Source organism: Aulonocara sp. 'chitande type north' Nkhata Bay, linkage group LG10, assembly GCF_057382095.1.
Source record: "Aulonocara sp. 'chitande type north' Nkhata Bay isolate Kocher_YH1m ecotype deep benthic linkage group LG10, A_spYH_male_GT1.1, whole genome shotgun sequence".
Lineage (NCBI taxonomy): Eukaryota > Metazoa > Chordata > Actinopteri > Cichliformes > Cichlidae > Aulonocara > Aulonocara sp. 'chitande type north' Nkhata Bay.
In genome coordinates, this window is record NC_141353.1 from 10,076,993 (window position 1) to 10,093,340 (window position 16,348).

Genomic DNA, 16,348 nt, shown 5'->3' on the forward strand with positions numbered 1-16,348 from the left:
TCACCACAACAGACCGGTACGTCTGTCAATCTCCAGCTCCCTTCTCCCGTCACTCGTGAACAAGACCCCGAGATACTTAAACTCCTCCACTTGGGTCAGGAACTGCTTAACAAATTCTCTGTAATAATTATAATAATTATATATGAATTATTATTTAACTGTAAAATAGTCATAAGAACACTTGGGTGTAAGCCAATCACTTCATGAATGACCCAGATAACTCGTGTAGTCTCTGTTAACCACTATTTAACAATATAACAGCTTCAAGATTCACAGCTTACTGCTGTACTGTCTGGTGTAGCTGAAGAGAAATGTAAAAACGTTTAAAGGTTTTGTTAACATTGACTTTATTTCAAACATTAAAAGAAAGTGACAGAGACAAGGGAACCAAAATGACAAAATGTTAACTAATTAATGCAGTACTTTATCAGTAGATTTTATATATGAGCTCATCAGTACATAAACAATTGGACAACTATTATTAATATTGGCACAATCAACCATGTAATTAAAAGATCACCATTTCTAGAAATGATTTGTGTCAGACACTTCTTCAGGACAAAGTGCTGATTTTCTTGGTGGGTAACACAGCAGCAGGTCTGAACCTGCTCAAAGTTCTTCTGATAGACTCTCGCAGCTCTTTGTTCCTCAGACTGTAGATCATCGGGTTCAGGAAGGGAGTCAGAGCAGAGTACAGCACAGACACAATGATCCGCACCTGAAACAGAGTCAGATGTAATGCTTAATTCATCTGTTTATATACTCGAGGATGACATTGCTGGTCCATCTGGTCCTTTAGCATGAATGGTTTTTTACCCAGGAGTCATGCTGCATGGCCCTTGGTAAAAACTGGCATGGCTTTTTTTTCCCTGGGATTTAAACCAGAAACATTATGAAAGTATCCAGCTCTGTGGTGGAAGTCATATCAACATGTTATCACAGTAATGATGCAAGTACTTTTTGGTTTGTCGTGGTTTATTGTATCCACAAGGTGATTTAACATATCACCTGGTTGTCAAGAGTGTTGGGGAGTAACAGAATACATGTACCGGCGTTATGTATTTAAAATACAAAATATGAGTAACTGTATTCTGTTACAGTTACCATTTAAATAGGTGGTAATCAGAATACAGTTACTTTGCTGAAATAAATAGAATACACAGCAATCGTTTCTGGCTTCATATATTAGGCTATCCCCTCTCTATGCCTTCTCCAATTTTGGTGATTAAACGCACTTGGCGCAGGTGCATGTAGTCATATATCGCATGGCTATGAGCAGCCGGCCTGAGTTTGAGTACAATTCGCAGCAGGCCCTTTTTTCTTCTTCTTTTTAACAATTTCCATCTGGTATTAATAAAGTTTACCTGATTCTGATTGCTGGAAACCCAAACAAAACACATAATAAGAGGCTGTAATGTAAATGTACTGTTAATGTTGGTGGCATCAGCTTTTGGGCTGACCCAGAGCCAGCCCAACAGCCAGCAGTGCACGGGCAGGAATGCATTTCTTGGAAATTCCAACACAACCTCATAAGAAGAATGGGATGGGCGAAACTTCAGTATCTTTGATGTACTATTGCTGTGTGATATTTATTACTTTTAATGAAGGATACTCCATACCGAGCTAACATTGTTAGCTGGCGTTAGCTGAGGGTAGTTTGCAGATTGTTAGGCCTTTTCTAAATCCTCATGTACAGTGGCTTGCAAAAGTATTGGGCCCCTTGAACTTTTCCACATTTTGTCACATTACAGCCACAAACATGAATCAGTTTTATTGGAATTCCAGGTGAAAGACCAACACAAAGTGGTGCACACGTGAGAAGTGGAAACAAAATCATACATGATTCCAAACATTTTTTACAAATAAATAACTGCAAAGTGGGGTGTGCGTAATTATTCAGCCCCCTGAGTCAATACTTTGTAGAACCACCTTTTGCTGCAGTTCCAGCTGCCAGTCTTTTAGGGTCTGTCTCTACCAGCTGTGCACATCTACAGACTGAAATCTTTGCCCATTCTTCTTTACAAAACAGCTCCAGCTCAGTCAGATTAGTGTTTGTGAACAGCAGTTTTCAGATCTTGCCACAGATTCTGGATTGGATTTAGATCTGGACTTTGACTGGGCCAGTCTAACACATGGATATGTTTTGTTTTAAACCGTTCCATTGTTTCCTGGCTTTATGTTCAGGGTCGTTGTCCTGCTGGAAGGTGAACCTCCACCCCAGTCTCAAGTCTTTTGCAGACTCCAAGAGGTTTTCTTCCAAGACTGCCCTGTATTTGGCTTCATCCATCTTCCCATCAACTCTGACCAGCTTCCCTGTCCCTGCTGAAGAGAAGCCCCCCCAGAGCATGATGCTGCCACCACCATATCTGACAGTGGGGATGGTGTGTTCAGAGTGATGTGCAGTGTTAGTTTTCCTCCACACATAGCGTTTTGCATTTTGGTCTCATCTGACCAGAGCAGCTTCTTCCACATGTTTGCTGTGTCCCCCACATGGCTTGTGGCAAACTGCAAACAGGACTTCTTATGGTTTTCTGTTAACAATGGCTTTCTTCTTGCCGCTCTTCCATAAAGGCCAACTTTGTGCAGTGCACGACTAATAGTTGTCCTGTGGACAGATTCCCCACCTGAGCTGTAGATCTCTGCAGCTCGTCCAGAGTCACCATGGGCCTCTTGGCTGCATTTCTGATCAGCGCTCTCCTTGTTCGGCCTGAGTTTAGGTGGACGGCCTTGTCTTGGTAGGTTTACAGTTGTGCCATACTCCTTCCATTTCTGAATGATGGCTTGAACAGCGCTCCGTGGGATGTTCAAGGCTTGGGAAATCTTTTTGTAGCCTAAGCCTGCTTTAAATTTCTCAGTAACTTTATCCCTGACCTGTCTGCTGTGTTCTTTGGACTTCATGGTGTTGCTGCTCCCAATATTCTCTTAGACAACCTCTGAGGCCGTCACAGAGCAGCTGTATTTGTACTGACATTAGATTACATGCAGGTGCACTCTATTTAGTCATTAGCACTCATCAGGCAACGTCTATGTGCAACTGACTGCACTCAGACCAAAGGGGGTGAATAATTACCACACCCCACTTTGCAGTTATTTATTTGTAACAAATGTTTGGAATCATGTATGATTTTCGTTCCTCTTCTCACGTGTGCACCACTTTGTGTTGGTCTTTCACCTGGAAGTCCAATAACATTGATTCATGTTTGTGGCTGTAATGTGACAAAAAAAGTTCAAGGGGGGCGAATACTTTTGCAAGCCACTGTACACGAGTCCGTACTCGCATTTTCGCGTGTCCGGACTTCGTAAGTTCACACAGGAGTCCAGACTTCCTGAGAACGCAGTGCGATCGTTCCACAATTAGAACGGCAGTGTACTTGATGACATCACAGCTTTTTACTGCCATCCCCTCTTAATTTAGCTGTGATTGATATTTGCAATGGAAATTACACATGACATAAATTATACATGATGTAGCAGATTTCTTTAAGAAAAAAATTATAATTTGAACTAATTTTAATTGAACAAATATTTAAAATATTATCTTTTTGAGCAGCCTTCAGGATCTCCACATATTAACATGGTGGTTTTAGACTGATGGATAGCATTAACAACTTGCTAGCTGCAAATAATCATGTGCAGTTCCACATGATTATTAACAGATAAAAAGAAAACATATTACTGATCCAGAAATATGTCTGTGAAGGTTCTCAGTTATCCAGGTCATCATAGTCAGAACTCAAGAAGCTTCTCAGATGAGAAGCTTTCCAAGCTTCTTAGACTGATACAGAAACAGTCTCCTATACACAATCACTGCAAAAAGTGCAGCCTTACCTAATGTCCATTTTATATTAAGATTATATTAAGATTTAATGATCTAGTTGGCATTGTAATGGCGAGTAGCCTTCAGTAATAGTAATACATCTGTAATATATCTGTAGTGGAATATACTTTAAAAGTAACTTTCCCAACACTGGCTGTTAACTCTCTGGGCTCAGCCCTAAATGAAAACACAAGTGAAACAAATGTACCTTATTTTGAGGCAATATGTCTGTGTAGGTTCTCAGTCATCCAGGTCGTGGTAGGATGACCTAGATGACTTCAAGCTTCTCAACTGAAGAAGCTTCTCAAATGAAAGGGGAATTGCCTTCAAGAAAGTTAAAGAAGTCCAGCTTTCTTTCCAAGCTCTTTAGACTTACTTTGAGCAATGTCACCAAACTCTTAATGTTACTGTTAATGTTGTTTCTTCTGACACTTTAAAACCGTTTGACGTATAGTAATGTGCAAAAGTGTTAAACCACATTTCTTTATGTTTTCCTTTAAAGTCGTCTTAACCAATAGTTCTCCAGGATTTCTGAAGGTCTTTCAAATTCCTTCTTTAGCCACTGGCTTCTTTTTTGCTCATCTCACGCTCTTATTCACACCTAGGCCAACAAGTACCCTAACCCACTCAGGGGAGTTTACATGAAATCTTGTCCATGAGAGTCCTGGTTCTGCTGAAGAAGAAAAGGTGGAGAATAAATGTGGTTATAGCAAATATTGACAGCTCATTAGAAATGTCCAAATGCTGTTTTTGTCATTGATACTGTATTTCCATTTTGGTCTGTTTGTTTCAGTAAATCTCTGCACGTATTTCTTGTTTTCCTACCAAAAATATAAATAAATAGAGGTGGCTCAAGACCTTTACAGAGTACTGCACTGAGACATTACAGAGAAAGCAAAGCAAAGTTTTTACCTCTGATGAAAAGTTTCCCACTCGGTAGGAAATGTATACAAATGAGGCTGCTGCATAAGAGATGGACACCACAGTCAGGTGGGCAGAACATGTTCTGAGCGCCTTCAGCCTCTGAGCAACAACCATCCTGGATATGGAAAAACCAATCAAGATGTAGGAGGAGAGTATGAAGACACCTGTGGTCACCAGCGACACCATTGCAAATAAGAGAGACACAATGTTATCCAAAGAGGTGTCACTGCACACAAGCCGCCTTACAGAAGATGGGTCGCACCAGGCATGTTTCACCACATTTGGGCCACAGTAAGGCCTCTCAAAGGCAATCACAGTAACAGGAAGAGTGCAAATTGCACCGAATCCCCAGGCTCCTGCAACAAGTAGCAGTCGGACAGGCCTGGTCATGATGCTGTTGTATTGCAGAGGGTTGCAGATCGCCACGTAGCGATCGTATGCCATGACTGTGAGAATGGCACGGCCTGTAACAGATAACTGAATGAAGAAGTACATCTGGAGTAAGCAGCCCAGGACAGAGATGGTTAAGATATCTGTCAGTAAGCCAGATAGCATGTTGGGGATGGTGGTTGTGGTGTAGACCATGTCCACAAAGGAGAGGTTGCAGAGGAAGAAGTACAGTGGAGAGTTGAGCTTTGGATCCGTCAGTGCCTGCAGCAGGAAAGACATAGATGGTAATCGTCACATCCTCACCTCATCCTCAACTCTTTATTAGACTACGACAATATTGATTAAACTGTTCTCTCTACCACATAGATGATGATGCTGTTTCCTCCCAGGACCATGATGTAAATCAGCAACAGGATGGAAAAAAGTATTATCTTTTTCTCATCGAGGCTTGTGAGGCCCTGGATGATAAAGAACGTGACACCACCGAGTCCCAAGGTCTCATTAACAGAACTAGATCTGTGATTGGTTGACAAAGTTGGGAAATCTGAAGGAAAAAAAGAGCTCATCAGTGTTCATCAGAGGGGTCCAAGTCCAAAAAGGTGCATTGTTTGTGCTGCTGATATGATGTATATATGATGCCAGCTGTGATGCACCCACTGGCCAGTAAAGTTCCACTAAGCATTTTTTCTATTGTCCTCAAGTTTTTTGAAAGACGTGCCATGCTTATATGATAGCAACATGCCAATTATAAAGTAACAATGCCCCAAATCACACTGTGTTTTATTCTGTTTTTCTGTGGGACCATTAACAGGGTGATCATCATGTTGAATTTATAAGACTTAAAACTATGGTGTAAGACCAAAACTCATCAAGTATGTATAAAGCTCATAAAATAACTTAATGTTAAGGTTGTTTCCTACAGACTTCAAAACTAGATTTTCCATCCAGAGGAGCGGTCTTCTGCTGACGTGGTAAAAAAAAAAAATGAAAGTGTCAGGCACTTCTGCTTTGGCTTTCCTTTTCAGAATCAGAAACTACGACCATCTTTTACACGGATATTTATATATTAAATTTATATTTAGGCAGACAATATGTTAAAAAGCCACTTTTTTTTCTCTTGGCATAACATTAAATCTAGAAGATGGACCCACCACAGTATAGTTTGTACTACTAGTATGTCTGTGACAGACATGAGAGATTGCCATTCCCACATTACATAAATTTTTAGTCCCACTAACCTCTGGCAGGAAGCTGCAGTCCATCAGTACCAGTTTTTTTCCCCATGCAGCTGGACTATTTCACAAACTTAATAAAGCATAAAAGCCCCGAACCTCAAAATCTCTCTTTTTCTTAGTGGAGAGAGTGATATGTTATGTGTGATATTGGTATAAATATTCGGTTTTTCATAGCTAAATATTCATATTTTTTTTTATTTTTAAGCGACTGTTTGTAACATGATAGCAAGACAAATTCCTTTTTTATGCAAAAAGAAACAATAATTGTAATTCTGATTCTGTTTACTGCTGAGATGCTTTAAAATCATTCACAGTGAAGTTTTTCAGACTGGCCAAAATGTTCAAAATTCATCTACTCATATAAAAAACATGTTTCCAAAAATAAAGAAACAAGGTTCAAGCCATTTTCAGCGATGATCCCAATACTTGCCCAAGGAATTTGTCCTTGCCTTCTTCAGAGGCAAACAAAAAGTACTTTTTAGTCCTGGTCTGGATTACCAAGATTTCTTATCTTATGAATACAGCTATGGTTAGATGATGACTTAAACCTAGGAGAGTTTGAGCCATGTTTAGCAAAAGCATTATCATTGTGGTCTTAATTACATTTTACACAGTACTTCAAAATCAGTATACTCACAGACATTATATTATTCAGTACACAACTGCACCAGGACATTAGGCGAAGGGGCCCTCTGCGTTTCTTGGTGTTTCTCTGTGTCATCCCCACCTCTCATGCCATGTGTTCCCGTGCCTTTTGTCTCCTCGTGGTTTCAGGTATCACAGTGTTTAGCGTTTTGTTTTTCAGTTTGAGTTTGCATGACGTTGGTTTTCCCATTCTAGGTTTTGGTAGCTCCCCAATCATTATTTCCTGTTTTTGTCACTGTGCAGACACTGTAAATAAAACGCTCACTCGAATCACAGCCTTCGCCTGCATTTAGGTCCTTCCTTCACAAACACCACACGACTGTTGTAGCAGCCGTGACGAGTAGGAAATAGTCAAAAATGAATTATCATAAATTTGTAAGTAATGCATTTTGGCAGGGAATGCATTTTGTGTCAAAAGCACATATTTTTGCAGAAAAAGCAGGGAGGTTTTACCACCAGCTGTGACAAGGTTTATAATTTTACTGAGATCACTTTTTCAAAACCTAACCAAGAGGTTTCAAATGACGAACCTTAATCAAATGACATACATGCAATTTAATGGATAAAAAAAATCATACAAGTGATTTGTGGAAAACTGACATGTAACTCAAAGTTCAACATCTGCCATGAAAACAAATACACTCTTTGTTAATTGTTAATCTAGAATTTATCTAACTTTTTTAATAAACAAATAGAGTGGACTGAAGAAAAATTGTGCTCAAGGACACAACATACTGTTGTGAAATGTGGGCCAGCAATGGGAATCAGTAGATTAGTAGTCATGAGTATATCATGAACTGCTATGAGATCAGGCTGGGTTTTTTGTGAGAACGTCAAGATTTGTGGTATTTTGAGCTGTATTAAAATGATTCCTGTAAAAATAAGTTACTTGTGATCACAATGACAAGCATACCTAAACAATCACTTAACCTCCTTGAAAGTAACCACCATTTCTATTGTAAAAATCTAATTTAATCTAAAATCTAATGGTATCAGAATTATTAAATAACTTAAGCTAACAACTTACTCAAAATTGAGTCACATGAACTCCTTATAGCAAAGTAAATGAGTACCACCTATTTTAAAGTTAAATTTACTTTAAGAACCCTAAATTTTAAAATAAATGAACCCAAATAAACATCAGTGTGACTGGACTAAAACTTCAGTATGACTGTACCAAAAACCAAATTGTACTTTTGCTGTATTACTGTACCCCATAAGCAGGTACTATAACTTCAAATAATACTGTAGGTTTGGTTAAAACAATAGATTTAATCAAATAATGACATTAGTTAAAAGAAACACCACAAACACTAATAATGCAGTTGTTATATATATTTTTGAGTTGTCTGTTATTTGATCTCTTGGATTCCAACTATGGTTGTTATTTAAAGAAAAAGAAAATGTGTTATTAACATTGTGGTTAGGGTCCAGAACTGTAAAAGCACCAACAGCAATAACAGAATCAGTTTTAAATAATTTTTACCAAAAAAACCCCCAAAAACACTTCATCACCTTTAACAAGTGTTTCTGTTTTATATAAATGGCAGATTATGAAGTTTTGACTGGACATCAGTAGTTAGTTGGTGGAAAAGTAAAGACAGTAAAGTAAAGGTACAGACCTCTGGGACTTTGGAGTGGAATATCGAATGTCCACAGCTCCATCTCTTCTCACCAGACAGACGGATGAACCTCCCAACAGGTGACCAGGTAAGAAAAAATTAGCTCGATAAACGACAATGACAAGTGAAGAAAAATTTGATGTGTGCATGAAAACATTAAAAGGCTGCAGAACACAAATGAAACCCCTCCAGATTTAAAGGTTGCTTTACAAAATATGTGAGAAGGTATCACTGGCTTGTCTAAGCAGGACTGAAGTCCTCTGCTCCACATTCTGCCTTTTCTAGAAAAAACAACTATCTAATGAGTGACCAGAAAACTTTAATTAGGCTGAGTTACATCAGAGCATCAGAATTAAAAATGTAACACACAAGAACACAAAGAATACCAAAGGGACTTGTTTTAGGTACCTTTGTGGGTTTAAATGCAAAAAGCACAGAAACATAATTATCCCTGTAGCCATGGTAACAAAAACCTGCTTCAAAACACTTGCTTAACCTTCTCATTATACAAACTGTTGCTTTAAGTGTGTGTGTGTTTATTCTCAATTTGTAGGGCAATGACTTTTTACATTTTTTCTTCACCTCAGCTCAAGGCTGAAATGGCCCCCTGTACTAGATTGCCAGAGCAATCAAAGCTGACCAAAAGTCTAATTCCATGGGTTCAACGACCTCCAGAGCTGCTCTAGTTGGCCTGCCAGTGTCTGTCCCACAGGCTAAACAAGGCTGTTAAGACTCCCCACCTGAGATTACCAACATGACAGGCATTAACAACCTTACAGCCACAGCTCTGTCCACACTAACACCCCCCCCCCCCCAACCCCAAAAAAAACAAACAACAAAAACAAAACATTCTTCTCTGCTTATCTCGGAGGCTAGAGGGGCTCGAGCCTTTCCCAGCTGTCATAGGGTGAGAGGACTATGGCAGAGGTGGGACAGACAGCTATATGCACTAACATTCACAGTTCATACTTATTGGCAATTTAGAATCATCAAGTAACCTCACATGTCTTTGGACTGTGGGAGGAAGTCAGAGTACCTGGAGAGAACCCACGCAAACACAATTATGCTAACACCACACAGAAAGGCCCTGGCCAGTTAGTGGATCTTAGGACTTAGGACATTCTTGCAGCGAGGAAACAGTGCTTGCCACCGAGCTGTCGTTCTATACTTAAAAAAAAAAAGTAGGAAAGCTATGGTTACAAGGTTTGATTTAAAAAATTTCTTTACACTTTTGTTAACAACAACAATGTTGATATTTGTAAATTAAAACATTTACATTTATTTATTTATTTGAGTCCAAGCAACTAACCATTTTTGCTGGATTATGTCACATCATTTTAACAGGAATTAATTTAGCAACTGTTAAGTTGTTGAATTTCATACAAATCGTAAATGATTTGATTACATATACCATAGAAACATCAAATTATTTTGTTCAAATTATAAGTAAGACTCATGTAAATGCAATAACCAGCCAATTTCACTTTTTTGAGTGCAGTAGCTTCAAAAAGTTACAAATGCCGCCTCTGCCAAATGCTTTCAGTCACCCTGACGATACGTTATGCTAGACCTGTAAATCTAGGCTATGCTAGGCTGGCATCTTATCTTAATGACCTTGTAGTACCATATCACTTCACTCTCACACTGCAGGCCAACTTGTTGTAAAGAGTATTTAAAAGTAGAATGGGAGGCACAGCCTTCAGTTTTCAGGCCCCTCTTCTGTGGAACCAGCTTCCAGTTTGGATTCGGGAGACAGACACAATCTCTACTTTCAAGATTAGGCTTAGAGGTTTGGGGTCTTCACAAACCCCTGTTCTCTGCTGGCCATCGGGGCGGGGGGGCTGGGAGGTGTTGGCTGTCCGATTGGGATCTGGGATGTTGGGCCTCCCTGCTGCTGCGGAGCCTGGGGCGGTCCGCTTGCCTCTACCCCGTGGGAAAGGGTAACATCTCCTCGGCCTAGTTGCCGCTTCCCCCTCCAGGGGTGAGGGTACCTGGACCCGGGGTATAGAGTTTGTTTGGGGAGTGTGATTGTGTGTACAGTGTCCATGTATGTCTATCCCTACGTTGAGTGAGTGCTGAGTGTAAAAGTAAGTGTAAAGTGAGCTTGTTAGTCCCCATAGGGAAATAGTTCCTCTGCATTTAACCCATTCACCCAGTGAAGCAGTGGGCAGCCACCAGTGCAGCGCCCGGGGAGCAATGTGAAGGGACGGTACCTTGCTCAGGGGTACCTCAGGGTAGCCGTTCAATGGAGTCGAACCCCCGACCTTCCGATCATGGGGCCACCACTCTACCTACTGAGCTATCCCTGCCCCCAGTGTTTGTATATGTGTGCATGAGGGTGGGAATGCATGTGTGTGTCTGTGTGTGCCTGTTTGTCTGTGTCTATATGTCAGGTCGGGTCTTAGACTCCACCTCTCTGGGAACTCCCAGGCCCTCCAAGGCCTATCTCCCCTCACCACACTCCCTGCCGGTGACTGATGCCCTCAGGGGTCGGTGCATTGGTGGTTCTTGGTGTCCGGGGCTGGGCGCTCAGGTATGTACCGGCTCACTCCCGGTGGCTACTTGGCGCCTGTTGCTCGGTCAGGCCTCCTCCGGGGTGCAGGGGGCCCTCGGGCCTCCGGCCTCTGGGCCTGCGGCTCGGTTCACTCTGGCACAGCTGGCTGCCGGCAGAGCCGGCGGGCACGCCAGTGCAGCCCCCTCTGGCTTCTGCTCGGTGGCTACTGGGTGACGCCTCGTCTGGGGATCCTCAGCCAGGAGGGTGGCCAGGAGGGTGGCACGGATGCCCCTCCGGTGGTCCTCCTTGGGCTCTTGCACTCTGGGGCCTCTGGACGTCTGGGGCCTGGATCTCCTCCATGCCTGCTTCATGCCCTGGGGGACGGGGCTATGGCTCGCTACATCCTCTTGCAGACCATTACATGTGGAAACCATTTGAATACAAGCGTGCTGATCCACACAGGTATGCACGCGGGTGTTCACTGCTCGTAGACTTAAATTACACCTTTCTTGGCTGCTACTTCAAAGCACATTGTGCGCTGTCTGTCCTGCGTGCTGCACAACAACATTGAATATTTAGTATTTACTGCTGTTTACACTTAGCTAGATTAATGCGATGGTGTTGTGTTTAGTATGTTGCTTTGTTTTTTTTTTGCTTGTTTTCTCTTCTTCTTCTCTCAACAGGTGATCCAGGAGATTTTTTTTCCTTTCTCACTGTCCCTCTCCCCTTCTGTTTTTCTTTTCCTTCCTCTTTCTTTCTCCCTTTCCTATCCCTCACTCATGTCTGTCCCGTCTGTAACATCTGAAAATAAAATATAATAAATAATAAAAACAAAGGTCGATCAAATGGACCAATACGGCAACGCCACGATGATCCATTTGGCAAAATAAATCCATTGGGTCTCCTTGTTGGTCTTCAGACAACAATTCTGATGGCTAAAGAACCAAATGTATGGAAGCCCGTTTCCGCCACTAAATAAAAACAAAACAGCTAGTATCCATAACTCGAAATTTCGAGTTATTTTCTCAAAATTTCAACTTAATAACTCAAAATTTAAAGTTACTTTTCTCAGTTAGCTCTGCCAATCAAAAATATACGTGAATGAGGTCGCTTTCTTGTTACCCGGAAGCATATGGTGCAGAGGAACGCGCACTCAAAAACGGATCGCAACAAATTGGCGCTTTCGCGAGTACGTTTGCTGATAGTAACACCGTGTGATTCAGCTAATAACACAGGGATTTCATCATTTGTGAAGCCAGGCTGAAAACACTCAGCAATCTGTGCATTCACGACTGGATGTAATACCGGTAGCTTAGCTGTAGCATTTGTAGCTGAGGGCTTCAACTTCTGGGTAACGAGGAAATGACGTCAATCATGTAGATTACTGATTGGCAGCGCTAACTCGAAATTTTGAGTTACTTTTCTCAAAATTTTGAGTTAATAAATCGAAATTTCGAGAAAATAACTCGGAATTTTGAGTTATGGATCCTTTTTTTTTTTTTTAGTGGCGGAAACGGGCTTCCATACAAATGGGACAGGCCAAAAAGACTGAACCCTTTGGCTACTAAATTTGGGTTATTGATGTCTGGATTAAGAAATCTGGGTTAATTGGTTGTAAGTGGGTCATTGTTGGGAAATGCTAAATGTTAAAGTGGGAAAAGCAAAATGAAAATAAAAAGAAAACGGGGTTTCAAATGGGAAGTTCATAATAATTAAAAGTTTTTGTCTGGGTGATGTGGAAGAAAGCTCGAGGAGTTGAAGAGATTTAACATGATAACTAAAATTATTTCATTTCTTAACACAGGTTTGCAAGCCCGGAGCAAGTTTACTTGAGAGGAGAATTGCTGAGGTTTTCTGAGAAATAATATGACTAACCTTTTTCTTTTAATTTCCTAGATGTGGTGAAGCAATTTCATTCTGTTTGACACATAAAATGTGTCAAAGGGGGAATTTTAGGTTTAATTTGAAAGAATGGATTGCATGATCAGGGTATGACTTTTTAGTGTGCTTGATAACTTAGCTACGGTAAAACTTACGCATAAATCATTGTTTTCATGTTTAAGCTTAAATGATTAAAAATAAAATGAATCCCATTTAGAAGATAAAATGCTTGTGTTCATGAGAAGCTGAGTACCACACTGAAGGGGAAACTGTGGGACAGCAAGCTGAATGAAACATGCTTCTGTGAAAGAAGGGAAGATGCTTAAGATTGAAAATGTTTGATTTCTTTTTGATTTCTTCTACTAAAATAAGCGGTTATAATTATTTTCATACACACATGACAATAATGAAGGACTTAGAGTGCAGAGCGGTAAATGCAAACACGCTTACACACATTATAATAATTAGACTAATCCTGTAGATCAGAGAGTCCCAAACATGATATTCTGAGCCAACTTTAAATAGCTAAAAGAACAAGGAATGAATAAATTAGCTTATTGAGGCTTCGCAGAGCAGTGTTTGCCTTTTCTGTCCTTTACAGAAGGAGCAGATTCCAGAACCACAGCAAAAGCACGAAGGGGTTGGCGAGAATCCAGGAAGCACCAGACCGAACGGATCTGGCTAACAAAGGGGGACACAGTGATCTAAAAGAAGCATAGATCCCAGAGAATCGCCCGTCCCAGAAGATTAGTTGTTTAAATTGTAAAGAAGGTCGAAAGCTCGTTAGACAGAGGTTATGGTGTGAGCACAAAAGTAATCAAAAGTTATGGGAGGATTAGCTTTAGTAATAGTTTGCATGATTTTTATGTTATGTCAATTGACCAAACACAGTGCTCATGCCTGATATAGTCTAGCCGTTAAAGGGGGAGTTTAGAGAACTAAAAGTTGTGTGCTGAGAAACTAGGAGTGCTTTGTAAAGAGGAAACGGGTTAACTCTAAAGAGACTGTTCCCATAGATTTACAAAAGTAATCTAGGACCTTTTACTAGGAAAAAGCTAATTATATCTGTTTGGATTTTACAGTGAGCAGTGAGGGAAGTCAGAAGCGGGATTAAACTATGATGCGGGGTGAAAATGGGGACAGCTCACAGCCAGGCGTAGACACGAGGTGCTGTCTTAGTGCTTGACTTATTTGTTTGATTTTTTGTTGTGGATAGAAGTAATTATGCCACAATATTACATGAACATTGAAGAACACAATTGGAAGAATGCATGACATTTATGTTGGGGTAATGGAAAGGGTTTATTTTGTCTATTATGGTTTCTCTCGCTACAGTTTAGCAATTATTGTAAGTTGTTGTTGCTGTGTGCCGTGTATTAGCGTGTTGGCAGTGCGTCTCATCAACAAGGCAGCGGACCCAGGGTCAGAAGGCCAGGGGCCATGATCCCGCTGAGGCAAAATGAGGAGGAAGATACCCTGGACAGGTTAATGAGGGAGTCAGTTAATTAGGTTAACTCATAAACTTATATGAGTTAAGTCTCTCTCTGTACTCAGAGACCAGTTTATACCATCAAAAATCTGTTTTCTGTATTATTTGCTTGCTTATTATGCACCAGTCTACCGGTGTATAAAAATGACCTCCGACAAGAAAGCCTAATTTCCGCTGTTCAATACTGAAGAAGTTTCAGCTTTTACAAATTCTGCCAAAATGCAAAATGCTTATCTCTGTCTCTAAAAATAAGTTTGTAACTCTGCTTTACTTTAGCAGCATCAGGTAATGTTTATCTGTTGATTCATGGTTTTCTTCTGTTTTTGTTCTACTGCAGAATATTTTTAAGGTGGTTATCTGCTATAAAAGAACAGGGCAGAAAAATCTCCTTCATGTTTTATCCTCAGTTAATTTGACACAAAGGCATCTGCTGTTATGCTTTCACCTCTGATGAAGTCTCACAAGTGTCAGCTTTGTTTTCATAGATAGATATAAAAATATGGATTTGTACTGATAAATGAAGATAATTATAATCTTTCTGACTGTCTGAGTCAAAACGGGATCAAATCGAATCAAATCACCAGGTTGGGGCCTTGATAACCCTCTTGTCATGTTTACGCTGTGTGGCATAAAAACACAGTAGTCCAAATCCAAGAAGTTCAGGGGACTGACCTGGAGGTCAGCAGCACTGGTGTTCAACACACAGTTCAGGAGGCAAACCAAGGAGCCAACGGCTGTGACAGAGATGGAGCAGTTCTGGGGACTGACCTCATGAAAAGCGGCAGCGGCAACACAATTCAGGAGGCCGCTCATGGAAGCGAAGATCCTTGGTCAACAGATCTAGAGGGCAATGGTGGTGATGAAGGCTTTGGAACCAGAAGAGGGAGATGAAGGAATCAAAGGGCTTTGGTAGGCTTGGATGGTAACTGTCGTCGGTGCGGCTTGGTGGATGGATGTAGACGTGCAGGTTGCGCTGGAAGTGGATGTGACTGAACGCTCTTGGGTGGCTTGGCAGATGGCCGGTGTGCAGTACCAGACAAGGCAGGACAAGATGAGGCAGGCCAGATGCCGTGTAGCAGTTGCAGGTGGTTGAGCAGGTAGTTGCGGGATGGACTCTGCAGAGCGTCTGACGGGAACAGGTGGCTGAGCCTCCAGCAGGAACAGACGGTTGTGTGGGAGCTCTCCCGAGTCTCCAGCAGAGACAGACAGCCTGGAGTGACCCTGACCTCAGTTCTGACAACATCCAAAATGGAATTATCATCTTCCACAATGCAGGGAGACTTACATCTTTATATCTTTATTCTTTTTCTGGCAGTCTGTTGCAGATTTTCTGCGGTGCTTGGGATCACTACTGTGTTTGGGACCCAGTTTGATCCAAGCTTGAGCTGTGGTAAAGATCGCCTCACATTTGACTCTAGAAATGTTTGGTATACAGAAAAGTTCATGATGAACTCGCCAATCACAAGGTGCCCGGGTCCTGTTGTTAGGAGGTGGTGGGTAGGTGTATAGTTGTTTTTGGGTTTTGTTTCCCTTTTTGGCATAGGTAGGCGAGGCGGGGCTTGATGGCATTCCGGCACACCTGCGGCGCATTGGACGTCATCAGTGAGCGCTTTTATGGAGCTGAGTCACGGACGTCTGGTGTCGGAGTATTGTCGCTGTCACAAGTGGTAATGTGTTGGTGCCAGCTGAATCTGTTGATCCCACGCTATTGAGCTGCATGTTTTTTAGGATCCATCTTCTGCCTGCTTCTCCTTTGTTCTAGCCTGTCCCGCTGCCTGCTCGCCTGCCTAGTTTTCTTTGTGTTGGCTTCTTTGGATCCGTGACGGAGAGTTACTTCATACCAGTCTGTGA

The 16,348-nt window shown here is 41.4% G+C and overlaps 1 protein-coding gene across 1 annotated transcript; it reads right to left on the reverse strand.

Moving 5' to 3' along the window:
- Window positions 1-553: 553 nt before the first annotated feature.
- Window positions 554-16,066, reverse strand: or6at1 (odorant receptor, family 6, subfamily AT, member 1). The gene is made up of 5 exons (XM_086307621.1): window positions 15,783-16,066; window positions 15,531-15,730; window positions 5,491-5,675; window positions 4,730-5,392; window positions 554-718 (listed from the first exon to the last, which is right to left on the reverse strand). Exons 1-5 carry the CDS (start codon window positions 16,064-16,066, stop codon window positions 554-556), a joined length of 1,497 nt encoding a protein of 498 aa, XP_086163747.1.
- Between the last annotated feature and the right edge of the window lie 282 nt (window positions 16,067-16,348).